The sequence below is a fragment of the Equus asinus genome, chromosome 4, assembly GCF_041296235.1.
Source record: "Equus asinus isolate D_3611 breed Donkey chromosome 4, EquAss-T2T_v2, whole genome shotgun sequence".
NCBI lineage: Eukaryota > Metazoa > Chordata > Mammalia > Perissodactyla > Equidae > Equus > Equus asinus.
In genome coordinates, this window is record NC_091793.1 from 68,910,849 (window position 1) to 68,938,624 (window position 27,776).

The 27,776-nt window shown below is 49.7% G+C and overlaps 1 protein-coding gene and 1 long non-coding RNA gene across 3 annotated transcripts; one reads left to right on the plus strand and one right to left on the minus strand.

Moving 5' to 3' along the window:
* Positions 1 to 1,077: 1,077 nt before the first annotated feature.
* On the minus strand, positions 1,078 to 4,488 carry LOC139045091 (uncharacterized). Its single transcript, XR_011502759.1, has 3 exons — positions 4,353 to 4,488; positions 2,838 to 2,936; positions 1,078 to 1,469 (listed from the first exon to the last, which is right to left on the minus strand). It is a non-coding gene; the product is annotated as an uncharacterized lncRNA (long non-coding RNA).
* Positions 4,377 to 27,758, plus strand: LOC139045090 (5-hydroxytryptamine receptor 5B-like). 2 transcript variants are annotated; one of them, XM_070507465.1, is made up of 4 exons: positions 4,377 to 4,994; positions 16,097 to 16,213; positions 19,305 to 19,389; positions 20,231 to 27,758. In XM_070507465.1, exons 1-3 carry the CDS (start codon positions 4,377 to 4,379, stop codon positions 19,374 to 19,376), a joined length of 807 nt encoding a protein of 268 aa, XP_070363566.1. In that variant the 3' UTR covers positions 19,377 to 19,389; positions 20,231 to 27,758. The 2 variants fall into 2 exon arrangements, with proteins under 2 accessions (XP_070363566.1, XP_070363565.1); XM_070507464.1 differs by having other exon boundaries at positions 16,097 to 27,758.
* Positions 27,759 to 27,776: the final 18 nt, after the last annotated feature.

The window sequence follows — 27,776 nt, forward strand, 5'->3', positions numbered from 1 at the left end:
AAGAATTCTGCTAATACTTTAAAAATCAGCAAACCAAATGCCTGTCAAGCACTGCACAGGGTCTGGAATTTTCCCTCCTTGTGAGCTAACAAGTTGCCCTGTAACTGTTTCACAGATGCTCTCAGGAGACATGAGACTCATGGGTCAGAGACAAAACACTTTATTTCCCTGGGCAGAAGCTGTAGCTTGAGCTCTCTGTTCATTTGTTCTGGCTTTCCATATTTCCCAAGTCCCACGGGGGAGACAGAAAGGGCCCGTGATGGACGCCTGCACAGAGAGTGGGCTGTGTTACAAGAAAGGGACACTGAGCTCGGACGATTCACCACTTTCATAGTAAGTAGATGCAAGTTGCCCTTTGCCCAGGGAGAGAGGTACCTCATCTGTCAAGGTCACTCTGTGCAAACACAACTCTGAGCTACGGCTGGGTAATGAGCAGTCAGGACCTGGTGTTCTTGGCCTGTCCCATGTGAAGGTGCAGGGGTGCTCAGGGCCCATGGATCACCTCTCCCGACAATGCCTCATTGATTCATTCAACAAATCCATGCAAATTTATTGAGTCACCTTCTGTGAGCCTGGCACAGAATGAGATGCTCAGGACACAGCAGTGAATAAACTCCCTGCCTATGAAGAGCTTACATTTTAGTGGGGAAGGCAGATAGCAAAAAGGAACTAAATAAATAACGTGCTGTCCCCTCTGTGAGGTGTTGTGAAGACAAATAAAACAGAGTAGTGGGACAGAGAACACCTTTAGATAGAGTGACAGATTGTAGATCTGATGGTCAGGGAAGGCCTGAGATGGTGACACTGGAGCAGAGACCAGAATGAAGTAAGTGAACGAGCCATGCCTATCTGAGGGAACAGCATCCCAGACAGATGGAACAGCTTACACCGAAGCCCTGAGAATGGAATGTGCTTGTCATGTTCAAGGATCTGGGAGGCCAGGTGGGCTGGAGTGTGGTGAACAGGGGGAGAGTGGTCTGAGACGAGGGTAGAGAAGCTCAAGACTTGTAATTGAGACAATACAGATTTCTAAACTGTCAATTTTTTTTTTAAAGATTTTTTTATTTTTTACTTTTTCTCCTCAAAGCCCCCCGTACATATTTGTATATTCTTCGTTGTGGGTCCTTCTAGTTGTGGCATGTGGGACGCTGCCTCAGCGTGGTCTGATGAGCAGTGCCATGTCCATGCCCAGGATTCGAACCAACGAAACACTGGGCCGCCTGCAGCGGAGCGGGCGAACTTAACCACTCGGCCACGGGGCCAGCCCCTCTAAACTGTCAATTTTTATAGAAAACAATTTATATAAAAGAGTTAAATGAAAACAATCAGACTGAGCCTGCAGACCAGCATATGGAGGGTAGCTCGGCATCGGCATCGTGGGCAGAGAGGAGACAGGGTCAGGAGAGCGGAGTGCAGCTGCCAGTCACAAGGCAAGTCAACAGCTCTCCCTGTTTCTTCATCGGCAAGTGCTAATGATGAGTAAAAAGGGTAAGAGCAAGGGGAACAAAATGTGTGAATGGGTTTTCTTGTTACAGACATTTGAGGAATTAAAACTGTAAAACACAATCTATATCAAAAGATCATAAGAGAACTGAATGTAAGGTTTAAACTGAAAGTTAAAAATAGTAGCAATTGTCATCAATTACTGAACACTTACCCCTGTGCTACTGGCTTTATTTAACTATAGTTTTATAATAATCTCCTCACAGGTATAATTGATACCGACTCTCATATCAGTTTCCCCACATTAAACCCAGCATATATGAGGTTAAAACCAGAGCACTCTTTCCCTGCTTACTCCCTGTCTTCCTGGCTCCAGAATCCAATATGCTCCCTGGAGACAGACACCGGCAAGGACAAGCACCTGGATCATCTCCTCCTCGCAAAGAGATACAGGCTGGTGGGAAAGCTGCTGACCAGCAGGTTCACGGGCCCCCTCCTCTCTGCAAGTAGTCTCAAGGCCAAAGACAGGCTGGTGGGAAAGCTCCGACCAGCAAGGCCATATGCTCCCCCTCCCCTACCTAAAACCCCCAATAAAAACCCTTCCTTTTAGTTTTTTGGGGAGTCTGGGATTTCAGCATTAGCTGCCCTCTCTCCTTGCTCAGCGCTGTGCAAAAATAAAATTCCTACTTTCTTCCACCACACCCGGTGTCAGAGATTGGCTTGCTGCGAAACGGGTGAGTGAACTCACTTCGGGTTCGATATCATAATTATCTTCATTTTTAAAATAAGGAAACTGAGTCTCAGAAAGCCTAAGTTGCTCAAAATCTCTCACCTAATAAATGGTACAATATAAAAAGTGTAACTATGAAGAGAATATACAGCAACATGAAAAGTGTTAAGAGAAATCTGCAAAATGAAAAATTGATTTCCAGCATGAAAAATGCACGTGGCTGGGAGCTAAGACAGGAGCATCAAAGCACGTCAGGCACCCAACCAGAATAACGTGAATGCTTCTGCATCTGGGAATCCTTTGCTCTTGTTATAAGGCTTGTCCAATAAAATGGGGAGAAAATTACTGTGAAACTATTTCAAAGCCTAGTCACCATTTCCTTCTAAAGGATTGTCTTCATCATGTCAATTTTCTCAAAAAAATCGAAAATGCAGCTCTTTCCAAGATCAACTCCAAACCCTGCTCCTTGGCATGTACACCCTGCGCGCTCAGCTCCTGCCACCTCAACCCAGCCATGCACGCCCCTGCCAGGTCCAACCCTCCATGCATCTCGTCCAATAATTAAATTCCTTCCCTGCATTTCAGTCAGCGGAAGGTCTTCTCTGACTACAACCTCCTCCATCTCTGTGACCCCTGAACAGCCCACACCGCCCAAACACTTCACCTTTACATCTGTAGGTATTTTCATTTTGACTTCTTTGCCTGTCACTTCTCATGGCCCCTGAGTGGGATATCAAGTCTGTGTGTGTGAGCAAGCACCGTCCTGAGGAAAGGAGAGTAAAGGAGAAGGACATTCTTGGCGCATCCCTTCCTTCAGGGCCCGTTCCCCAAGACTGCCCCAGGTGCGGCGGGTGGGGGGGGGAACGAGTCAAGGGAAGAAAACCCTTGCACCTGCTCCAGCCCAGGGGGCCTTTCCAGAAAGTCTTCTCTGGGAGCTGGCTCTGGCTCTCCTGAGCACCTGCTCAGCCTGAGCTCTTTCCAGAGTGTTAGGAACCCAGGACGTGACCGCAGGTCGTGCTGCGGTGACAGGAGGAGGGGCAATCTGGGCTCTGCGTCCTTTATGCTTCTGGTCCAGTCCCAGGCGCAGCCGCAATGCAGCTTTCAGTTGATTTAACTGTGATCCAACTGCTTTTTAAAAGTGCAAAAGTGCACTTGGGGGGCCAAGTGCAGGGTTAGGAGAATGTCCCCTTTCTAGTTGGTTTCTACCTTTGCCCAAGGGTCAACCTAAAGTGACTCCAGTCCAACCCTGGGTGTGAAGAACCAGGAGACAGAGACTATAGTCAGGAATATCAGCAACAGCAAGGCGGGGTGGGGCGAGCACGGGTGTGCTGCGGGCTGGGATGTGATGGGGCAGGGTTAGGGATGGCAGGGCGAGGAGGTTGTAATCCTTCCCTCTTCCAGGCCTCTGCCAAACTCTTAGACGCCGCGTTCCTTCCGCCTGGCGCCACACAGTGAGCTGAAGGCCCATGAAGCCCTGGGGGCAGAAGGGCTGCGAGTGGAGCGGCGCGATGGAGCAGGCTTTAGGGGCGTCCTGTTTCCCTACCCAATACTGGAGTCTCCTAATTCAGGTACGAGTATGCAGGATCAAGATGTGGGGAAACAAGAAACCCTCTGTCCGGGAGGGGGCGGGCCTAACCGTGCCACCAGGCCCATCGGAGAGATCCAGACGGAGTTCCCACGCGATTTGAACCTTCGCCGAGACCACCGCAGTTGGTGGTCCTCTCCGAGAGCACGGCGGAGGCTGGGAAGACGCCCGACCGCGCGAAGGGCGGGCTGCCATCCGCAGGTTCTCCAGACCACCACCGCCCACCCCGCCGCCGGGCTGGAGGTGGGAGGGGGGCAGCTCTCCAAGCCCGGCCCTGCGCGGACTCTGGGCTGCGCTCTCGGATTCCCAGCCCCATGACAGCCGGTTGCTCTGGGGATGGCGAGGAGAGGTGGGTGGCCCCGGCGCGCCGAGCGGAGCTGGACTCCTGAGGGGTCCCACTCTGTTTTTCTCCACTGGAAAAAATGTCCACGAAGGCGCCAGGCAGAGGCGCCAAAGGGGAACTAAGACCCAAGGGAGGACCAGGGTAGGGCGACCTGAACCCCTCTAAGCCCTCCCCGGGCACGCAGTGCCCCCTCCCACGAGGCCACCCACCCCGTCCTTGCCGAGCCCCGGGGCTGCGCATGCGGTCCCTACCTGGGAGCCGGCGCGCCGCGAGCCATGGAAGCAGCGAACCTCTCGGCGGCCGCCACTGGCGTCGCCCTTCCCTCGGGACCCGAGGCCTCTAACAGCAGCCCAAGCCCCGGCGCGGTCGTCAGGTCGACCCCAGGCGGCGCCGCCCTGCCCGGCCGAGAGCCGCCCTTCTCAGTCTTCACGGTGCTGGTGGTGACGCTGCTGGTGCTGCTGATCGCGGCCACTTTCCTGTGGAACCTGCTGGTTCTGGTCACCATCCTGCGCGTCCGCGCCTTCCATCGTGTGCCACATAACTTGGTGGCCTCGATGGCCGTGTCAGACGTGCTAGTGTCAGCGCTAGTGATGCCACTGAGCCTGGTGAGCGAGCTGTCGGCTGGACGACGTTGGTGGCTGGGCAGGAGCCTGTGCCACGTGTGGATCTCCTTCGACGTGCTGTGCTGCACCGCCAGCATCTGGAACGTGGCGGCCGTCGCCCTGGACCGCTACTGGACCATCACGCGGCGCCTGCAGTACCCGCTGCGCACCCGCCGCCGCGCCTCCGCGCTCATGATCGCGCTCACCTGGGCGCTCTCGGCGCTCATCGCCCTCGCGCCGCTGCTGTTTGGCTGGGGTGAGGCGTACGACGCTCAGCTCCAGCGCTGCCAGGTGAGCCAGGAACCCTCCTAGGTCGTCTTCTCCACCTGTGGCGCCTTCTACCTGCCTCTTGGCTTGGTGCTATTTGTCTACTGGAAGATCTACAAGGCGGCGAAGTTTCGCTTCGGCCGCCACCGCAGGGCTGTGCTGCCATTGCCGGCCACCGTGCAGGTGAGGGGCGGGCGGCGGAATGGGGGCTTGGGGAAGGGGCTCTGTGGTGGAGGACAAAGCTTGGAGGAGGGGAGAGTTGGCGGCAGAAGCTGGCACACTGGGGGCACGCGCGAGAAGGTTGGCCGCTAGCGCAGCTGGAGCGCACGGGGAGTTTGCCATCTGCTCTCCCGAGGCGCCCACGGAGTGGCTCGTCACCTGCACTTGGCGCAGCACGCAAAGGGCTCGCCACGTGGGTGCCTCGTTCGCCGGGGGAAGGGGTTTCGCCACTAACACGCTAGTGCTGGAGCTGGAGCTGGACCCGCTCAACCACCGGGCTGAAGGGGGCGTGCAGGGGCAGCGTCCGATCAGCTGCGCCCTCTGTTGATTTTCCCCTGGAGCGATTGTGCCCGTGTAACTCCTGCCACCGCCAGCTTCCTGGTCCCCGCCAGACCAAGAGAGACAGCGGTAGGCTGGGAATTCTTCCTGCAGATGAGGAAATTCCTGTGAGCATCCACCCCTTATTTTCAGTCTCCACCGCACCCTAGTCCATCCTCTGCACTCCAAAGACTATATGCCCCAACTCGATGCGCCAGCTCCCTGCCAAGGGGGGAGGTGAGGATAAAAAGTTATCCAGTGTCCCTTTCCTTTCACTGTCCCAACCTCACTGCCCTCCTCTAGGGACTTTGGAACGAGCTAGAACCCTTCAAATCCCAGCTCGGGACATCGGGCCAGCTGCTTAGTCTCTGTGAGCAAGTTAATTCCTGGTTCAAGGAGCTCTTGGTGAGGATCCCCCCGATGAAGAATCTGAAGCATCTAGCACAGTGCCTGGCACACAGGGGTGGCAGAGCTGGCACGAGTTAGGAGGGCAACATTGCCTGGCAGTCTACAGTGGGCTGGAAGATAACCCTGGAAATGAATGCAATGGAGGACCTGCACTGGGCAGAACTTCTCTGAAGGTGTTTAGAATCAGAGCTTTCTGCCTTTTGGCCAGGCCCTAATAGATGTCAGCTGCCTCCTCAGCCTGGAAGCCCCAAACTTTCCATGGGGAGTGGGGTGTCTCACGCTTGCCCTCCTAGAGAATAACAGGACTTATTGCCCGCTTCCAAATACCATGGGGAGCATGAGCAGGGAAGGAAAGAGACAGGATTTTTTGTTGTTAGTTTGCTTTAATTTTGGAAAGTTAACACAGATACTTAGCCTACTCAGATATATGTGTTTTAAAAAGCAGGCTTTTCCCCCTTCATTAAATGGCAGAGGAATTTTGTAGCATAAAATCGGAATGTCAAGACTATAACTGGAAAGTGTTGGCAGGGGAGAGATTTCTCCAGAATTAATGTACTCTGCAAGGGCCTTTGGAAATGCCTGGGGTGATGATAGTTCTGTCAGATTGCCGAGGTGGGCTGCCTTTAATAGCTGCATCACTCCAATGTGGCCCCCGAGAAATTATGCTGAAGGGGGTGCCAGAAAGGCTCACCAAGCCTGAGCTTAGTGTTCATTTCTGACAGGCCCCATTCAGGCAGTGATACAAAGAAGATGTGACTGGACGGGAGCCTGGCCAATCCGGGGTGGCCGCTGGTGGGGAGAAAGAGCTCTGGGAGGCGGGGGCAAAGTTGTGATCCAGCCACTCGTTGGCAGTGGGACCTGGGGCAAGCCCCTTCTCCACTTTGGGCTGCAAGTTCTCTTCTCTAAGACACAGTATTGGTCTAAACCATGGCTGAGTCTGGAATCATATGATGCTGAGATTGCAGACAAGATGGTGTTCGAGAGCATCCTGCTTCTTGGGCTCCAGCAAGCCCTCACTCGAACTCCTGGTAATGTTGCTGAGTCAGCCTTTGCAAGCTTTCTCGCCACAAGACACCCAAACAAAAATTTAAAACAACAGGCCAGGAATGCTCTCTCTCTACATTGCCCCTACCTGCTTTTTTCTGCACTCTAGAGGAAATGAGTGGAGATGAATTTAGATCCTGCAAAGTGTTGGTACTGCTCTCTGCGGGTGACAGAAGCACTTATGAAGTCTGAAGGCCTCTGGTGATGAGGCTGTCTGCATCCTTCATCTTTTTTTAGAATTCTGTGCCCAGGTTCCAACGCTCAAATATTACCAGAAAGGAATCTGCAACAGTTCCTGGACAGCGATTAATTCTTTGGGGCAAAATGTAATTTTTGAAAGTGGAGAAGGAAATAAATGTTTAATGAGTGAGTTCCCTTCCAGGCACTGTTCTGGTGCTCTACATTCCTCCTCTCATCTAATCCTCGTGATCCAGCCAAGCTACCATTGCCCTCTTGGTCAGGATAAACGAAGATATGCTCAGTGAAATATAACCCCCAAACTAACAGTTTCTGTCACTCTCACTCCAAGTTTAGTGTGGGTCTGACAGCCCTCCTGCACAGCTCTCCTTCAGGTGGGAATTCATGGATGGGGCCACTTGTCATCTTTCAGCTATGCTGTCTTGAACATATGGCTTCCCAGGTTGCCGTGGGAGGAGAAGAGATATATGGAGATACAGCAGCTTTTAACTGGCTTACCCTGAAGTAAACACATGTCACTTCTGTTCACAGTCCATTGGCCAGCCACTGGCTGCGAAATCTAGGGAGTGTGTCACTGTTCTTTCCCTTACTTTGTCATTACTCCATGCTGTCTCCAGCAACTTGACTTCTGAGCACTTTCCCACTGCTCACAGGCATCTCCACCTTCACAGGAATGAGGCAGTCATATCCCAGGCAAGGTGGGTTGTGGGGAGCAGGCTCTCCAAACTAGGCATGTGAACGCTCCTTTCCAGAATAGCTGAACACAGGTGAGCCAGAGACACTGCCAGCTGCTCGCAGGAGACAGGGCTCATTCCTACCCTGCCTTCCTTTGCTTCAACCTCACAGAGTGAGCACCACATATACAATATATACAGAATATTCTGTATACTCTGCTTCCCCCCAAAGCACATGCCCGGTTATGATTATTTTCTACAACCCTGAGCCCTTTATTGGTTAGAAGAGGAAAAAAGCAAAGCCAATAGAGATTATTGACTTGGCTTTTAAAATGTGACATCAATTTCTTTTCTTTGTCAAGCCACCCCTGATGGCCTAGTGGTTAGAGTTTGGTGCACTCTGCTTAGGCGGCCCAGGTTTGGTTCCCGGGTGCAGAACCACATCACTCATCTGTCAGTAGCCATGCTGTGGCAGCGGCTCACATAGAAGAACTAGAAGGACTTACAACCAGAACATATAACTATGTCCTGGGGCTTTGGGGAGGAAAAAAAAGAGAGGAAGATTGGCAACAGATGTTAGCTTAGGGCAAATCTTTCCCAGCCAAAAGAAAATTTGGAAAAGACAAAAGAAAATTGTTTTTTTCTTGTCAATTGTCTGTTTGATTGCTGTGCACAAGTTGATACCAGGGCCTGTGTATTCCTTAGGCACAGTAGGCACGTTACCAAGAACCACAAGACTTTTAGGGGCCCATGGAAATGGTTTAATTTCTTTTAAAATTAGAGGAGAAATGAATATAATAGTAATGAGTTTAGAATCATGAACCCAGCCTTGATTATATTAGTCTTCATAATAATATGGTCATAAGACATAATTTTTCACATGTTTTAAAGGAGGAAGGGGCCCACAGAGTGAAGATGCCTGGGGCTCATGAACATCCTAAAGCGCAGTTGGCACCCTTCCCTCATTCACCCCGTCGGTAACCGTGTGGGGGGCAGTGCACACAGCGGCTAAGAGCGTGGGATGCGGAAATAAGGAGACCTGGATTTCAATGCTTTTTGTGCCACTTACTAGCACTTTAGCCAAGTGACTTAATCTAAGTCTGCGTTTCCCTGCAGGTAAAATGGATATGTTGCCATCTGCCTCAGAGTATCCTTGTGAAGAGTGAGTGAGAGAATAGTAGATGTGGAGTGTCTAAAACAGTAAACCACAAGTGAGAGGTCCTGTAGTATTTTATTATTTTTTAAAATTCCTCTTTTCTTCCTCTTACTGCTGTTACCCTCATAGCTGGATTATTTATTGCTTGTGTAACAAATTACCCCAAAGTTTAGTGGCTTGAAAGAACAAACCTGTTTTAACTCACAGTTTCTGTGCGTCAGGCATTGGGAGCCGCTTAGCTGGGTGGTTCTGGCCTAAGGTCTCTTGTGGTTGTGGCCAAGATGTTGGATGGGGCAGCACTTATTCAAAGGCTGGACTGGGGCTGGAGCCTCCACTTCCAGGACAGCTCACTCTCGTGGCTCTTAACGGGAGGTCTCCACAGGCTGCTTGAGTGTCATCACAACATGGCGGCTGGCCTCCCCTGATCTAAGGGAGTGAAGTAAGGAGGAAAGTGCAGTGCCTTCTATGCTCTCGTCTCAGAAGTTCCATCTGACTATGTCCCCTGTATTCTAGTCATTAGAAGTGAGTCACTAACTGCAGCCCACACTTAAGGGACGGGGAATGCTCCGTCTTTGGGAGAAGTGTCAAGAAACCTGTGGACATTTTTTAAACCACCTGCTAAGACACGCAGATGGTGTTCAACATTACCTCATTGACTTTCACTGACCTGTATATCAGGCAATGTGGTAGCCTCTGAGGTTTCAAAGAATGGGCAAGCAAGGTCTCTGCTCACAAGGGATTAATTTTAGTAGACCACAATTATAGAATTATAAATGCAACAAAGTCTTATAGGCGCTCTGCTAGAAGTCTGTCCAGAGAACAATGGTCCTGAAGGACTGACTATGTATGGGGAAGCAATTTGTCAACTGTAAAGGGCAAAATAAATGTGTTGAGCTGTAGGGTTTGTGACAACTTGGATCTGAGTTTTAGTTCCTGTTAGGTACAAACTATTTGGCTCTCTAAGCCAATCCTCTCTATTAACATTAACAAGTTTGTATGTTGTAAGCATACAGGACGTAAGCCCTGAGCGACCTGAAATCTGTGCAGAACCCTTTATGCTGTTGTCACTTGTCCAGTGTTCAGTAGTCATGTGGACCCCACCAAAGACTAAGCAGCTGGTGGGCTTGTGGAGGGAACTGCACGTGGGCCCTGGGTTCAGTCAGAGCTCAGTTATGGGAAGAAGGCGGTAGAAAATCACCACCCTTGCTCTCATTCCATCTATTAAAAGAACTGTGGGCGCAAACACATTCCCATGCCAGACGGCAAGGTTACTTTAATTTCAGAAAAGTAAATTTTGTGAATCAAATTGTATCAGTGGTAATGAAACATCTGGCTTATGGTTTGATTCTTTTAAGATTGGCACCTAATTGAGAGTTTCTGGAAGCACTTGGGCACACCGAGGAGCGTTTCCTCTACACCTTCAGAAATACCCCGGCCTTCCCCTCTCTGTGAACTTCTGTCTTCTTCTCCTTACATCATCCTGTTCCTTCTGCCTCTTTATCTCCACTCGCATTTCTCTTTTCTCTCTGAGTGGACTGTTGGGAAGAGTGGAAGGGGAGAATGAGAAACGCAGAGGGATGGGGACAAGTATGGGGCAGGGACTGTGTGTTTTCACGAAGGACCTTGCAGTAGGCTACTTCTTAAATCGGGGTAATTCTTGGAGAAGATTGAGCTTCTCAGTGGAAGAATGAGATCCAAACTCCATAGTTCTTAACCTTTTGGCAGGTCACAGAATTCCGTGAAAATCAAAGGAAAAACTTGCTGCCCACACAGATGTGTAGGCGCCTGCTCGCTCAGTTTGCACGGGGCACTCCCTGAGGCTCCTTTCTTGCCCTCGGGCTCTCCTGAGGGAGGGAACCCACAGTGCAGAGTCACCAGGACTCTCTGAGGCAGGAAGTGGTCACAGGGGAGGCAGGGCCCCCCAGGGTTAGATCAGAGCACTGAGGCTGCACAATGCATGTGCAAAAGGCGAAACCTCCCCTCTCTCTGTTACACCCTCCCATGCGCCAGGAATCTCTGGTCTGGGAGCCCAGGGACCTCAGGACTCAACCTCCTGCCTCAGCAGAGGACCTTCCACTGGCAACCGCTCACAAAGGGGGATGACTTTCAATCAGATGATATTAGAGCTGAAAACACAAATGCAGCCTGACTTTAACACACTCGATTACATTTTCCCCGTCTCACCATTAACTCCAGGGAGTCCTTAGCCATTCCAGGGTTACTAACTCCCCACAAAAATCCATGTTTCCAAATGTCAGAACGATAGCAATGGTACCTTATGTTATGACCATACTCCAAGGCTTAGCAAAACTATACTCCGTGGAGTGTATAATTACACTGAAAGGAAAGTTAATTTTCTTCAAGCCTAGCACTGATCTGCTTCTATTTTTTACAAGAAAACTTCCTTGGTTTATTTTCTTAGTTTCTTTTGCGCAAGACAAGCAGCTGAGAAAATTTCCTATTCTAGTTTGTCAGACAAGCTAGACAGCTTCTGTTTACTTTCAGGGGCTATTTTGGTTAGTTATCTCTTTAAAGTGCCTTCGAGAAATGCAACTTGGAGCTTGTTCTCTCAGGAAACCTTGGGCAGAGAGAATGGAGGCACAGTGGTCCAAGTCCTGACCTGCGCAGCTCTGGTTAGGAACAGGGAATTCCAGTTATAATCAAGATTGCCTTCAAACCCGACTGGAAACGTCACTATGTCCTCCCCCCCTCAGATGTAGGGCTTCACTAGCCACAAGGATTAGCATGGTTGCCCCAACACCCGCTTTGTAAGGATTCTCGCCCCACTGGATGCCTGACTCGCGTGGCCACAGTGCAAACTGGTAGGTTCCCAAGTGATTAGGAACCATCTTCTTTCTGCCTTCCTTTTCTATTTCTCATTAGGATGTTTATCTGACAATATGAGAGGATTACAAATGTTTGTGGGCTCCTTCTGTGGCAGCTGGAACTTTTTTATTAGAAGAGAGGGAAAGGACAAGGGGACATGAAGCTGACATTTATGAGGTCCTACTATGTACTACTGTCTCATTGTAGTCCTCATAGTAAGCCTACAATATAGACGAGGTTTTTCATGGTTAGAGTTCTAGAAATGGGGGCTCAGATTGGAATCCTATCTAATCACTATGTTGCTCTGAGCCTTGGATTCCTCCTTCCTTCCTTCCTGGTTGCTGCTATAATTGAGTAAGATAGTGTGTGGAACCACCTAGCCAAGTGCTGGACAGCTGTCACGAACTGTGAAGGTCTGTTTGCAAGCTGAAAGGTCAGCCTGCCAGTGTACTGGATGCTCCAAGAAGACTCGAGACTCCTGGATCAGAGTCAAAGACTTTATTACTCATGGCACACAGGCAGCATGAGCTTCATGTCTGCACTGGTTCCCCTTTCCCTCAAAGTCCCATGGGAGTGACACAGAGTGGCCCAGATGGATTTGCGTCACAGTAGAGAAACTCCCAGATTAGGGAACTCAAGTCTGTATTGACCAATGTTGGACAATAAATAAACCTGCCCTCGGCTCTTAGGAAACCTGAATCTTTTCTAATGGGTTGCAAGCAAACTGCCCTCTTTCCCGCTGGGAGATACTCTCTCTATCTTCCCAGGCGGTTTGCTACACAAACATCCTTGACAAGCTGTCCAAATCCAGGGCTGTCAGTGCCTTTGCTAGCAAAATGTGCAGCAACGCAAGAGGCTTGCAAGAGAATTGTCTCCCCAAACATCTATTTATTCAATAGATATTTACTGAGTTTTTACTATATATTCTATGTTACATTAGGTCCCGGGGATTCTGCAGTGGGCAGGACCCTCATGGTCCCTGCCCTCCTGGAGTGTTGGTCATGACACAACATTCTGAATGATGATTTGGAATCCATGCCCTGACATCAGAGTGCTTATCGGAATAGTGGGACAGAATATTTGAAATTGGGACTTGATGGGAAATTCCAGTACATAGTCCCTACACACACAGTAGGTAGCTAATAAATGTCTGAGTGTATATTGGCCGGCAGATTTGGTTCTTAATTAATTTTAGATGGAAAAGCCTCAGAATCTATGGAGATATTTAGGTAAACTCATTTTTAGATCACGTCTCAGTTTGGCAGAAAGAAACCATACAGGTCTGGAACTAGACAGACTGGGCAGGCACCTTGGTTCTGCTTTTCCCTGCTGGCATGGCCTTGGCCATGGCATTGGATGTTTCCAAATTTCTTTGTATTCAGAGCACCTTTCCCTTCATGGCAGGACCAAGAAGTGCCAGTTGCTATGTGTTGTGTGCATTCAACAGCCCGCATTCTTGCCTTCCAATGAGCAGATTCTAACTCAGGGTGAGAGGCCTCTTAACCCTGAAGGGTCTGTTTTCAGACAGGTGTGCAGAGGGAAGTCAGCGTGAAGAGGCTGAGGAGAGAGAAACCAAAGAGGAAGATGGAAGAGCTCAGGGATAGCCCCAGGGCTGGTTGCTAGAGGCCCTAGAAGTTGCCCAGGAAGCCACACATGTCCATTTTGAAAGCATCCCAAGCATAAATATGATCCTTAAAATAGATTCTGTGGAACCTGTTCAGATCAGTCACTTTGACTCAAGGAGCAGAATAACAGGCAGGGGTTAAGAGTATGGTCTCCAGTAGAAAATACCCAAGTTCGACTTCCAGCTCTAACAATAAGCAAGTGTGTGACCTTGGATGAGGTACTTAGCCTCTCAGAGTGTTTTCTCAACTGTAAAATGGTGATGATAACAATGCCTCAAAGGTATGGTGTGAGGGTGGCAAGGGCATCCATTACCAGCGTTTAGCATAATCTCTGTTCCATAGTAGCTTCTCCAGAGTTGCTCTTCTTGCTGCCTTTTGGTTTTCTACTGGATGTCACATTTCAAATGAAAGAAGCCGAACCAGTCAGTCTCCTAGCAAACCAGGATCATCCCTGATTGGCATTTTTTTGAGGCTGTTCCTGGAAAGGTTCCATTGTCTTCCAGCGTCACTGAGCATAGCATGTAGCAGGCACGGGTGAAATTTGTGAACACAGGCTTTTAGCAGACAGACACCGTGGTGGAGCAAAGGGGGACTCTGCTAAATGCTGCAGCGGGGGAGGCCGGGGTGTTTTAAAGCTGTTTAATCAGTGGCCTTGGGTTTTCTGTTTCTCCTCCCCCAGGATCTCTTTGAACTGAAGTTACCCCATTTCTTTACTTCTAGAGCTCAACCAGGATTTGGAATTTGCCTTCCACAGTGGAGGGACTCAAGAGCCTGGGAGGTCATTTAGGTCCACAGAGAAATGGCTGGAACAGTGCCCATCAATGAGCTGAGTGGGAGGAAAACAAATCTCCCTCCACTTCCTCTCATGCTCTGATCCCATTTTTCTCTCCCAGCAATAGACGGCTAAACATTCACGGGGTGACTTCAGGATGCCATGTTTTATCACTCAGACTTCCTCTGGTGACTTGATGATGGTCTGCTGTGAGGGAATTGGTCAGTATCGTCTCTTCTAAAGGGGAAAGGTGACATGCCACTTCTGCCCACCTGTGGGAGGACTGGAAAACCTTGGAATGGCTTGTGAAAGAGGGGCTCTTGCTGGCCCCCAGAGGGTGCGTGTTTGCCAAGCCAGGCCTTTATAAGGGCGGGGTGGGGGGGGAGGGAAATGCTGTTTGTTCTCTTGCTGGAATCACTTGCCTTTTCATTCTGTCTCTCCAGGCGGCAGGAGAGAGGATGTGGGTATATACTCGCAAAGGAAAGGAATCTTCTCTGTCCACATCTCCATGGTCTGTTTTCAGGCTGATTGATTTTCCAAAAAAATAGAGGCAGGGGTGGTGAGGGGAAGTAGCAGAGGACACAGAATCTGAAGGCAGCGCTGAATGAGGTGTCCTGGGCTTGCGTAAGTCAGGCCACCTGAGAACTCCTCCACCCACTGAGCTCTGGCCGTCTGACCCAAGGGAGAGAAGACAAGGGAAGGTGCTGTGGACACTGTAAAGTGCCCCTCGGTTGTGTGGCTGTCCCAACTGCTACTTTCTGTTGTGTCTGGGAGGAAAACTAGACACACGCCTTGCCTGGGAGCCTCTTGCCTCTGTGTTTTCTCTGGCATCTGTGGCCAGCCTGACAGCATTCCCGGAAGGAAGGAGAATGCACATGTGGACGTTGTGTTGCAAGGGTCAAGCAGGAATTTGGCAGCTGTTTCCTGGGAATCTACAGGTGCCAGATGCTGCTGCTAGGAGCTAGTGTACCAGGAAGACGCAGTCCCGGGCCTCGTTCAGCTGGGACCAGAGAGGAGCCAGCTCTCATGCCCACATCACACAAACTGCTACAGAAGAGGAGAAGATGGCACCAAACAGGGCAAGTACTTGAGTTTAGAGGGTCAGGAAGGCCACTCTGAGAGGCTTGGTGGCCTTTAAGCTGAGATGCGAGAGGTAAATAGGTGCTAACCAAAGGATGGGGATAAGAGTAGAGAGTGTGCCAGAGGCTCCCTCAATGGTAACCAATTACGACCACAAAGGCATTGACGGTTAGTTTTTTTAAAGCTAGGCAATACAGATTATCCAATAATTTAAGCTGAATCCATTTAGCACAGTAATTGTATAAGTTCTTGCAATAGTAATGTTTAAAGGCTGCTTCTCCAGCTGCAAACTTTGTGAGAGGCAGGCCTGGGTCTGTTTTATTCAGGGTCCTGGTCCCAGCACCAAGTCCACTCTATGCCTATATAATGGGCGAGTCCAGGTGCCAGGGGTTGTGCGGGCACCCACCACACATTCCCAATTCACCTCCCCGATGGCCTCATGGCAGGGGGACAGGACTTTGGTCACCCAGCTTCACAGATTGGAAAGCTTGGCCAGCAAGGCTGGGACTCAAGCTTGGGTCTTATGCCAAGGTCCCTGCCCTTGAGGCTGCCTCCCTCCCACTTTATATCATATTATTGGACATGGTGGGGACCACCACTCTCACTCCCTGCAGGACCTTGAGAACTCATTTTAACCTACAGTTTCAGGAACTTTTTCACCTAATATTGTTTGATGGATCATGGTATAGGCACATCTTGAAAGAGGCTGGAGCGGAGGTGTTGGCCAAGACTGGAGTAGCCCCATGTTGCTTTTCTGATCCACTGTTAGGTTTTACTTTTTAATTCTCTGTTTCCTTTGTTCCAAGGTGAAGGAGGCACCTCACGAGGCTGAGATGGTGTTCAAGGCGCGTCGCCCGACACTGACCTTTCAGGAAAGTGGAGACTCGTGGCGGGAGCGGAAGGAGAAGCGGGCGGCCATGATGGTGGGCATCCTCATGGGCGTGTTTGTGCTGTGCTGGAGCCCCTTCTTCCTCACAGAGCTCATCAGCCCCCTCTGCACCTGCAGCCTGCCCCCCATCTGGAAAAGCATCTCCCTGTGGCTGGGCTACTCCAATTCTTTCTTCAACCCCCTGATTTACACAGCATTTAACAAGAACTACAGCAACGCCTTCAAGAGCCTCTTCACCAAGCGGAGATGAACACAAAGCTTGGGAAGACTGTGGGTAGAGTTGTGCGGAGGGAACTTGTGTTTCTCCCCCTCACCAGTGATGCGCGAGCCTTCCCCCCACATCTGAGAATTAATGAGATCTGAGAGCCATACCACTGGGCCTGGACTGTAGGTGCAGCAATGCCAAAGGCTCTTCAGAAAGACAGCAAATGTGGGGCAAGCACGCAGATATGCCCTCTTCCTACATGAGTGGCATACATTGCTAATCAATCTTGGCACATTTCCCTACTGAGCAGGAAGTCTGCCTCAGAATCCTTTTCAGATAGCACGTCAGGCAGTTGCTGCTAATTGGTTAGAACTGACACAAGAGGATCAATGCCTTTCCTTTATCTAATACCATATTCCTCAGAGAGGGTCTCAGCACAGGGCCCAGTGGCCTGTTTTGTGTTCCACCCAGGAGATGGTGTCCTTTGTGAAACAGCCCCCACCTCCCAACCCTTTATCCACCCATTCACCACATCTCCCCCAGTCTCCAACACAATGTGTCCTGATTTGGGAAATGAGGATCATCGGAGCTTTTGCTTTTTAAAAAAGTATCCAGTGCAAACCCCATCTACTGAATCAGACTTTCAAAGAAGACATCTGGTAATTTATACATTATTAAGTTCTCTAGAGAATTTTTTTTTTTAATCAGTGAGAGACACTGCTGGATGTTCAGGCTGCTCTTTAGAACAATTAAATTGGCATTTCTTGGGGCTGAGACCCAGACGGCAGGGCTTTTTAAAGTTCCCCAGGTGATTCCACCGTGCAGCCAGCCTCGAGACGCCCTGGCGAGGGCTCGTCTGTGCTTCTGTACAAGGGAGAGCAGCTGTGAGAAATTTCCCCAGGACTTCACCATCCTGACTTGTATGTGTAATAAAAATGCTTTTGAAGTATTCATTTCTAGGCTCAGAATCAGTCATCTGTATGACTGATCACACACACATATGCATATACACACACACGTGTCTATCATTGAGATGGGGACAATGCTTGTTGTGGAACTAAAACACAAACACACACAAAACTCCCCCAAAACTGCCACAGTGAATCTTGGGCTTCCTGACAATGTGAAATGTGGCCCGGATGTGTAGGGATCCAGGGGCCTGGATGAGGGGGATACCTGGACTGAGTCATCTTGGCCACAGTCTGCCTAATTTTGGACTGGCTGCCTACTGATTCGGCTTTTCATTTCCACAACAGTCCACTCGGCCATTGGCTCCCTTGATGTCTGAGGTGTACAGACATGCTTTGAGCACACACTATAGAGCACCTGCCCTTTGGGGGTTATCAGAGAAGATAGGTCCCTGGTGCCTTTTCCAAAATCTTTGGGACCAGATGGTTTTGGGATTTAGAACTCTTCTTTTTTTAAGTTTTAGAAAGGCGATATGGTACATGGTCCATAGATTAGATAACATCCCCAGCTGGGTCTGGGCCAGTAGCCTCTCATCAAACACATGGATATTTCTGCAATAAAATGAGGAAAGGACTAAAAATAGCCTCACACTCAGTCAGATCAGATTTTGTCATCAAATGAGTTAGGAACAACCTGTATTTGCTGAACTTTTGTGTTTTTGCAATTGAGGATCTGTGTCACCTCAAACTACCCACGGTCCCAGCTCTGCGTGCTTTCAGCCCTGTTGAGAAGGAGCTGGAGTCTGGGAAGAGCATGTGGTCCAGCTATTCCTTTGCTGCTGGAGGTTGGGACACCACAAACGTGCTTGGTGTGGACCCCAGGACAGCCTTCTTGGAGTCATACTTTGGAACTTTATTTTTCTCTATCATTGGAAGATTCTTCAAGCAACAATCTTGTGAAACCTATCAATGCATTTCACATAAAGAAGTCAAGTCATCAGGGGCTGGCCCGGTGGCCGAGTGGTGAAGTTCATACACTCCGCTTAGGTGGCCCAGGGTTTCACCGGTTTGTATCCTGGGTGCGGACACAGCACCGCTCATCAGGCCATGCTGAGGTGGCGTCCCACATGCCACAACAAGAAGGACCTACAACTAGAATATACGACTATGTACTGGGGGGCTTTGGGGAGAAGAAGGAAAAAAAAGATTGGCAACAGATGTTAGCTCAGGTGCCAATCTTTAAAAAAAAATGTAAAGTCATCAGATGAAGGCATGTTTTCTTAAGATAATGAGGACTTATAAGTGGCTCTGTTTCCATTTTCACTTTGATCCGGAGGAAGTACAGAACCACTTTTCTGACTTAACTTTGGAATCTATGTAGGAACTGGTCACCTACTTATTTGTTTTTAATGTTTCTAGCCAGTCTGTAATTCCAATTCTTATTTAGGTTTTCCTTATCCTAGTGTTTTATGTTCTATTTATATTTCACTGTCATATTCTGTGTATTTCCTACAAGCCACCTCAGATCCTCTGAATTAAGGCAGGGGAGAAAGGACTAGGAGATGACTGACAAGCTGGAGGGGGTGGAGGTTCTCAGGTTGTGTCATTCCTCATGATTGCATTTTAAGGGCTAGAGCTCAAGCCTGGGGCTACTGGGCATTTTCCCTCTTGGCTGAAAGACACTAGGTGGTGTTAATGATCTTCCTCCCTGGCCCTCTCTTCATAAAACACACAACCAGGAATCAATTTTAAGAGTATTATTTATTGAGGACCCACCATGTGCAGCTGTTGTACTAGGTTTTATATACAAACGCTCATTTAATCCTACAAGATCGGTATTGTCCTCATTTAACCATATTCCAAGAGGGTAAGCAGCTTGCCTGTGGTCACAGTGAGTCCATGCAGAAAAGGTGTCTGGACTCAAGTCTGCCTGGATTCAGACATGGGAGAGGGGAAGGGAACCCAACAGAAATCTGACTGGACTCATTTCAGTGTTCGCTTGCATTTTGCAGCACGAGAGATGCGCACCTGGAGTAGCGGATCCGCTTGCATTGTTCCAGTTGGATTCCAGGCAGGAGCCTTAGAGGAAGAGTCTAGGTATGGTTGGGGGTCGCCTATGGGATCTTTGGTTACTCTCACTATTGGATGGGATGCCTTGTCATTGTGTTCATCTGGCTTGGGCTTTGACTTAATGTAGGATCCTATGGAAGCATCCCAGGCAGAAGGAATCATTTACATTGAGTCCTTCTTTTATTTTTATTTATTTATTTATTTTTATTAATGTTATGGATTACAAGCTTGTGAAATTTCAGTTGTACATTTTTGTTAGTCATGTTGTGGGTACACCACTTCCCCCTCCGTGCCCTCCCCCCACCCCCCCTTTTCCCTGGTAACCACCGTTGAGTCCTTCTTTTAAAAGGAAGTTGTTTGCTTGCTAATTTGGTGGCAACTCCCATTGGACCTTTTAGACTTGAACCTTTTGCTCAGTTCGTGAGGCCTTCCCTGACCACTCACTATAATTAAAAAATGCTCAATTTCTGAAACGGATCAGTTGATGATTGACTTTATGTAAGGATGCACTTGCAATTCTTTTTAATATGGAGTATCAGAAATAGAAGCCTACTGACAAAATATCTGATTTACAATGAACATTCCAGGAATAAGCATAATGTGTCTGTTCTGCCTCAAATCTCCTTGTCTGTAGAACATGGCTAAGATGGAGCTGGAAGGCTATAAGAGGAATTAATCTCTTCCCTGTCGGGATTTATTTGATTAAGGTAGCACTAAATTGTCCTCATGTCAGAATCCAATTCCACAAAGTTCCAGGCCTGTGGGATGGATGTGGGTAGCCTAATAGTTTTATTTTATAAGTTGAGTCATGTATAATGTAAAGCATGCTACGTTTCTCCCCTTTAACATGGTCTCCGTGTTTCTTTAGGCATATCTGAAGAGAATGTGGATTCTGATCATGATTGCTGTCCTCTGTGAGCATCTATTCCACATGTCCCCAGAAGCCTGCTCTCTGGCCCCTGATCTGGTCCCTCCACACTAATGCTGGGTGGTATAGAGGTGTCTTTCAAACTCCAGGTCACAACCTACCATGGAATCACTTTGGTGGTGGTTTGTCAGCTGTGTTCTCAATAACTGTGCACAATTACTACAAAATCTCAGTGGTGTAGACCAATGAGCCTTTGTTTCTTGCTGAAACATCTGTGAGTTGCCTGGGATTGCACTGATCTGGGCTGGGCTCTCCTGGGCTCGGCTTCCCTCTGCAGCTCTGCTCCTGTGTCCCGCATCCTCCTCAGGCCAGCAGGGTTTGTCCTTTTCAAGACAGATGTATAAGAGGGCAAGCCCAACCACACAAGCACATTTTCAAACTTTTGCTCATATCAAGTCTGCTAACAAGCCATAGACCAAGCAACAGCCCAGATTCAAGGGCTGGGGAAGTACATCCCACCTGCCAGGACGCCATGACAAAGGTGTGTGCTCTGGGGGGATGAAAAATGGAAACCAATAATTCAATGCTCAGCATTTTTACAAAGTACTTAAGCAGAACAGGAAAAAAAATCAGAGTGTAGTATAGAAAGGGTAAACATTGTCTCGTGAAACTTGTTCCAGGTCTGTTTTCATCTGGATTATTAGTGGTCTCTTTACTGGGCTCCCTGCTTCTGCCCTCGCCTCCCCTGCAGGCTGCAGTCAGCACGGCCCCCAGAGGGATCCCTATTGAAACCTTCTTGAAGCCTTGCAATGGTTTCCCACACAGGTGCCTTCGTGTTCCTCAGTCACCTGCCGGGCACCCTCCTACCTCAAGGCCCGACACCGGCTACTCCCTCTGGCCGGAATTCTCCCACAGGTATCTCGGGGACCCCCTCCCTCACTACGCATGAGGACTTTTGTCATCGTTTATTTGTTTATATTTATGTAATGCTAAGAACACAGATATCCTAAAGAAGAAACAGTAACAGAGTTTTTTCTATACAGGATTTTGATTATAAAACACCAGTAATTTAAAGCTCTAAAACAGAAAAGCACATCAATCTAGAAAACTGTAAAACCTAGTTTCTCTCTTACCTGAATTAATCCGAGAACACCTAAACATTCTCTTTGAGATATCAACATTAAAATCATGCAAAGAAACTTTACCCATAGTGTTTAAACCATAAAACCAACACCTGGGTTGTACATGACAAAGCCTATAAAGTGATGCACAGTGAATACAACTGGAAGAAAGTCAGGGTGACCAAGAGTCAGGGGCAAGAAGGCAGTCAGGGACAGGAGCCATGTGTGGAGCAGGGCGCCCCGCCGTGTCTGCTGCCAGCCCCGATGACCCCAGAGGCTCTGCACGCCGAGCAGCCCCCGGACAGCAGGGATGAAGCCTGAATCTCTAAGAGCCGGCAAGCTGACGCTCTAGACAAATGTCCACAATTAAAACCGAGGTAGTTCTCAGTGAAGAATGTAAAGTAGGAGGCCCTAACTCTTCATGATAAAACCGCGGCCGCCACCTCCTCACAAGACACTCCGGATCCCTCGTCCTGGTTTCATCAGCAGGTGGAAGCACGTGCCATCTGGTTTCCCTCTTTACCTGGCGTGTTTCCCCACTGAGTGTGGCCGAAGGAGGGCTGGGCCTTTGTCTGCTTTGTTCACTGCTGTGTTCCCAGGGCCTGAGCCGCAGGAGAAGCTCAAATATTTGTTGGTTGAATGAATGAATGAATGAATAGGGATTTATTTTTCTCGTGGAACAAGAAATACAGAGGCCAGTGGCCCCCAGCTTGGTTCAGATGCCCATCATGCCTTCAGGGAGCCAGGCTCTTTCCGTCTTTTCACTCTGCCAAGCTCAGTGTGTTGGGAGGTTTCCTCACAGTCTCAAAATGGCTAAGGCTGCTCCCACCATGTCGTTCTTTCTTCCCCAACAACTTGCAAAAACAGCAGCTCTCCTCACGCATCTTGAGCTGATCATCAGCAGGAAAGTCTCCTCTCTTCTGGCCCGAGCTGAGTTAAACACACGTGTGTAAACCAATTCGTGGCAAGCAGAAACGGATTCCTGTGACTGTTTTAGAACAGCTGTCATGAGTCCTCACCTGGCCCGGACACCTTCCACCCCAGAGGGGGATAAAATCAGAGCTCTGCTGGTAAGGAAAGAGGGCTGGGCACAGGATCGCCCGCGGTAGGTTTCCACGCAGGACAGGCACGGCTCCTGGAGAGTGCTAAGAGCGCCCCCCGGACCATGGTGCAGGGCACCATCTCCATCTTTTTCACCCCAAAAGCCAGAGGAACAGGGGTTGTGCTGTGATTCTCCAAGATGGAGGCCACCCTGCCACAGCCCTCGTCTGTTCCCAGAGCGCAGCCACTGCACAGTCCGTCTCCCCATCCCCCCACCTCCCTTCCACGCCCACACGCTCACACGTCAGAGCAGAACCATCCTCACTGCTTGTCTCCCAAAGGTCTTCTGTGGAAGAGGACAGCCCCTCCACTTCCCTATCTCCCTCAAGACCCAAGAAAAGGAGAGTTAACTACTTTTGGTTCAAAGGCTTTAAATTCCTAAGGAAAGCAGATATACTGAATAAGAATCTTCTCTCTTGTTTCTCTTTTTTAGAAAAGCAAACCAAATGAAAATTTAAAAACTTTATTTTTTGAATAGATAATACTGGTACATGGTACAAAATGCAAAAGGTACAAAAGGTATACAGTGAAAAGTAATTCCCACCCCATTTCCCAGAGGCAACCAAGGCCGCCAGGTGCCGTGTATCCTCCTCGTCTAGGCATATGCGAGCAGATATGTTTAGATGTCCGTGTGTGTGTGTATACGGACAGACACACACACACATATACACACCCACAGACACACGTTTTTCCCCATCCCCTTCCTCTTTTGAAAGACAAACACTAGGACACGATGAGCCTCTTTCTCCCCACTTAACCATGCATCCTGGGGGTCATTCCATGGCAGTGCTTACAAAGTGGCTCTATTCTCTTAAATTTCTCTTAATATTCCATTGTACACATTCACCAGAATATATTTAACCACTGCCCTACGCTGGTGTAGATTCTAGCGGTTTTTTTTGTCTTTTTCTTTTTGCTATTGCAAACAATGCTGCAGTGAAAATCCTGTACATGGAAAAATTCCCAGAAGTAGCACTGCTGGCTCGAAAGGTGTGTGCGTTTGCACCTTTAAAAGGTCGTCGGTCACCCTCCACGAGGCAGGACCGTATCCGAGGGCTGCTTCCCATTTCTTGGTTTCTCTTGGCTGAGTCATTTCAACCACTCAAGTTACCCTTAGATTCATGACATGCTTCGAGCCCAAACACACCCCACGATCTAATCTTTGATGTTAGCGTGCATACCCTTTCTTTTTTCCTACGTGGGGAGAAAAAACATGTGTAGATGCTAATTCCTTTGCGAGGTCTGAAACCCCTCACACCTTTCTCATCCCACCTTTCACGATGAGAATATAACACACACACTCTGAGAGAGATCCTCTGAAGCTGCTGAATAAAACTGTCTACCTGCTCTCAAACCAAGCATAGGTCAGATGAACGGCTCAATCTGAACTCTGCCAACACAGGGGGGCAAAGCTGCCACGTGGAGAAGCTCTTTTATCCAACCAGAGTTTCCTCATCCCCCCAGCCAGCTGCTGGGGAGACGGTCCCCACCGTCACTCTGACACCCCGAGGGGAGGGCAGGCACGGTTTGCAAAGGACCCCGACATTCAAACAGTGGCATATGCCAGCAAGACAGAGAGCAGGGAAAGGGCAGAACATGGTCAGGGCTACAGGCTGACACTGAATGGGTCTGTACAAGTGTCAGGGCGTCAGGGAAAGCCACTGCCCACGACCTTGGGGGGAAAGCCATCTAGGCAGAGGCAACAGAAAGGGCAACGGCCACAAGTAGGCACGAGCTCGCACTCTGAGGAACGGATGTAGGGCTGATGTGGAGAGCACACAGGATTCCCGACATGGTCAAACAGGCCACAGACCAGTTCCTAAATCCCCCCTATCGTTTTCACAGTTATTGTGAGAAGAGGGGAGACCATTATAACCATTTGTTATGTACCATTTTCAGCCTATCACCATGTGCTGTTAGATGGAGTGCTCTGGACAGAGGGAAAAGGACAAAGAGAGGGCCTGAGATTCCTTGAAGATGCATCAAACAGGGCGGCTCTGCTGGCCATACCCAGCCCCATGGACAGACATGGCACCTCATCCTGCTGGGCTCCGCCACTGCCACACTCTGCGGGAAGTTGCACTTTCCCCTGGAGGCCAACCAAGGCGACGAGCAAATCACACAGCACATCCTCGTGCTCTCCCTCAAAGCACATGTCAGGCCAGCTATCCGCCTCTGAGGCTCGGCCAAGGGAACTTTTCACGTGTACTGCTAAAATGACTGCTTCCCTGCTCCACTGACCATCAGTCACCTGCAGAGAGCACGACACCAGGCCATGCTGAGAGAAACCAAGGTGGCACAGGTGACAGGCCACTGTGTGCTGTCCAAGGGCCCTTTCAGGCGGGTCTGCTGGGGTCACTAGACGTGACCGGGTCCCCCGGCGTTACAGCCTGATGTCACAGGGATGGTGCTGTGTGAGGTAGTAAGAGGGCCGCCCGGAGCCTTCCCCATCCTCCGCCCTGGTGTCAGGAGGTCCCGAGAGTTACGGTGTTTGGTCAGGGAGTGCTTCCTCGGCCTGGGAAAGGCCTCCTGTCTGGACCAGCCCCTCTGCCTTCTGGCTCCACTGCCAGGCTCAGTCGACACTGGCAGGACCTGACCATCCACAGAATACGGGCAAGGAACCAGAATCTACTTAGAACCACACACTTCAGATTCCAACCAGAGCTTAGGCCTGACAAACTTGGAAGTTGCCCTCTCTGTTAAAAAAGGAAACACACCCCTCACGTGTGACTGGGGTGGCCGTCCTCTAACACTTGGCACCTCCCTCCAGTGCTTGAGCTGACCCCAGTGATCCACGAGAGACTGAGCCCAGGCCAAGGACAACAGGAAATATGTCCCCTTTGTCGCCCCAGATGTCTCATGGTCACCTAGTCTGTCCTGACTTTGGTTTGAACCAAAGCAGCCCATGTACTCCACGAGACGCATGTGGGAAGGAGGGGAGCCCCCGACCCAGAGGCTGGCCCAGAATCCCAGGGCCCTGGGCGGCCAGCCACAGGATGTCTGCCCCCTTAGCAAGCTCATTGCTTTGACGGAGCAGGACAGCTGAAGGCTTCCTGGGGAAACCTCATTCTTCCTGAAGCACGCATTTCATAAAAGTAAGTGAAGGATGTCTTCCCCCTTCTTTGTTTACTCCAGAAAAGCCTGTGGGCTTGGCAGAACACCCAGCCATACTCTGGACATACAGAAGGATGCGGAGGAACCTCCTTGAGTGACTTCTCAAATGATGGGGCCTTGGGGCCTCGGGGCCTCTCCTCAGCCTCTAAGGCCTGACTGTAAAGCACACTTAATGTCCTAATTTGTACTGTCCATCTTTGTAATTACTCACAAAGGCACTAGCCACTCTATGGGTTATCTGTGGCAAACACGGAATTCTCAAGACTGGCTTCTGCCTAATTAAAAATGTGTTCAAGGAATGGAAACAAATTTATCATCTGTATTAGGCCTCGTAGATTAAAGAGAGGGAAAAGATTTCTATTGATAACTCCCTATCCCCAAACCAAACCCAGTGAAACTCTTCAGAAACATAGCCCCAAAGAAATAAATGCCCCTACTTTTTCTTTTTTTGATGAGGAAGATTGGCTCTGAGCTAACATCTGTTGCCAATCTTCCTCTTCTTGCTTGAGGAAGATTGTCGCTGAGCCAACATTTGTGCCAATCTTCCTCTATTTTGTATGTGGGATGCCACCACAGCATGGCCCTGACAAGCAGTCTGCAGGACCACGCCCAGGATTCGAACTCGCGAACCCTGGGCCACCGAATTGGAGCACACGAACTTAACCACTATGCCACCGGGCTCTTAGAAAGAATTATTGGTTGCTCAGGATTCGTTGTGCCGTACTTCCCCCAATAACACAGAGAGGTGGCCTACCATAACCTCCTCCTCCCTGCCACCTGTGGACAGAGCCACACAGAGTCTCCCAACTGCTCAGAACTTGTGAATTAGGGAGCGGGTCTCTGAGCTTCCCAACAAGGGGCGAAGATGTTTTCCTGAACCTAAAATACTTTCCCGTCAAACTGCTGTCTCCTTCCCCTGCCTTCAGAGAGCCACCCACTCTTTGGCAGTCACTTGCTTCAACTTCACGGAGCCCTGCTGAAGTCCACACATGACCACGGCCAGGGTCCAGCCTATCTGGAGATGCACGTGGCCCGGGAGAAGTGCGCTCAGCACGTGGGAGTGCCATTTCAAAGACTGCTGCTTCCACTCAGCTCCGGGAGCAGCCATCCCATCACTGGGCCGCCCTGGCCCTGGCACAGAAGCCAACGGCTGCTGTCAGTCCAGCATGAGATGTTTTAGGTTTGTACACGTCAGCCCTGCTTAATGCATACATTACAGCACTGCAAATGAACACGAGGTTCCCGTGGCTGCACTGAAGGCCCTATTTGCTTGACATGGTTAAGCTTTCCTGTTTTATTGTCCCAACCTGCTAACTGGTATGAGTGCAAGGTTTATGCAGAATGAAGTGCCAACCCCAGGCTGGGATTAACTGACCATAACTGAGCTGCCAGGCTCCTGAGGACCAGGGCAGGAGGAGCTGCGTGTTTGGCGTGGACTGCTCATTTTCAGAGAAGAAAGTCACCCCTCTGCCTCTCTTCAAGGCCCTCCAAAGGCTGGTCCCAGCCCATCGCTCCTCTAAGGCCTCCCGAGAGACCAGTCTACTCCTCTCCCAACAGGCAGGCCTCGGACTCCCTCTGCACCCTCGAGTTTTTAATCATAGTCGTACTTTATCCAAAGTGGTCTTTCCACCTCTCTCTGCCTATTATAATGTGAGGCCCCCTTCAGACCCAGCCCAAATCTTGCCTCCTCCATGGAGTCTCCCGGACGTCTGCACACCTCAGTGCTCCTCCTCCTGATGCCCTCTGTACCTGCTCATGGCCTGTCACTCTGAGACTGAGCATGTCCTGCCTTGGACTGCAGTGAATGGTGCGCAGGTCACATCTCTGCTTAGACCACGACCTGTCCAGAGGGTAGGGCACATTTAACGTGCTCTTAATGAGGGAGATGCACAAGTCCCTCCCCATGTTGGCTGTGACTCACATGAAAAATCGGACATGAGAAGGTGTCATTCTTATTGAAGTGTCCTCAATGCGAGGCCCGTTTCCATTTTTGGGTGAAATGACCTTGAGCAACGAGTAGTGTGTAAAGATTAAACCAACTGCAGTACTGAGCTTTCATTCCAGTTGCTACACCATTCGCCAGCTGGCCGGCATCTTGAGGAGCCAAGAATGAAAGGCACCACAGACAGTGAAGGGCCCAAGTGACCAACACTCACATGGGCTGGTCACTCAGCTAAAAGCCTTTGTTTACTAAAAAATCCCAGGTGGCA

What these genes read in the sequence shown, in the direction of transcription:
- LOC139045090 (XM_070507464.1), top strand. Translation starts at nt 4,377, where the DNA reads ATGGAAGCAGCGAACCTCTCGGCGGCCGCCACTGGCGTCGCCCTTCCC. An exon ending in CTCAGCTCCAGCGCTGCCAG is followed by an intron (nt 4,995 to 16,096) that starts GTGAGCCAGGAA and finishes CTTTGTTCCAAG; the next exon opens with GTGAAGGAGGCACCTCACGA.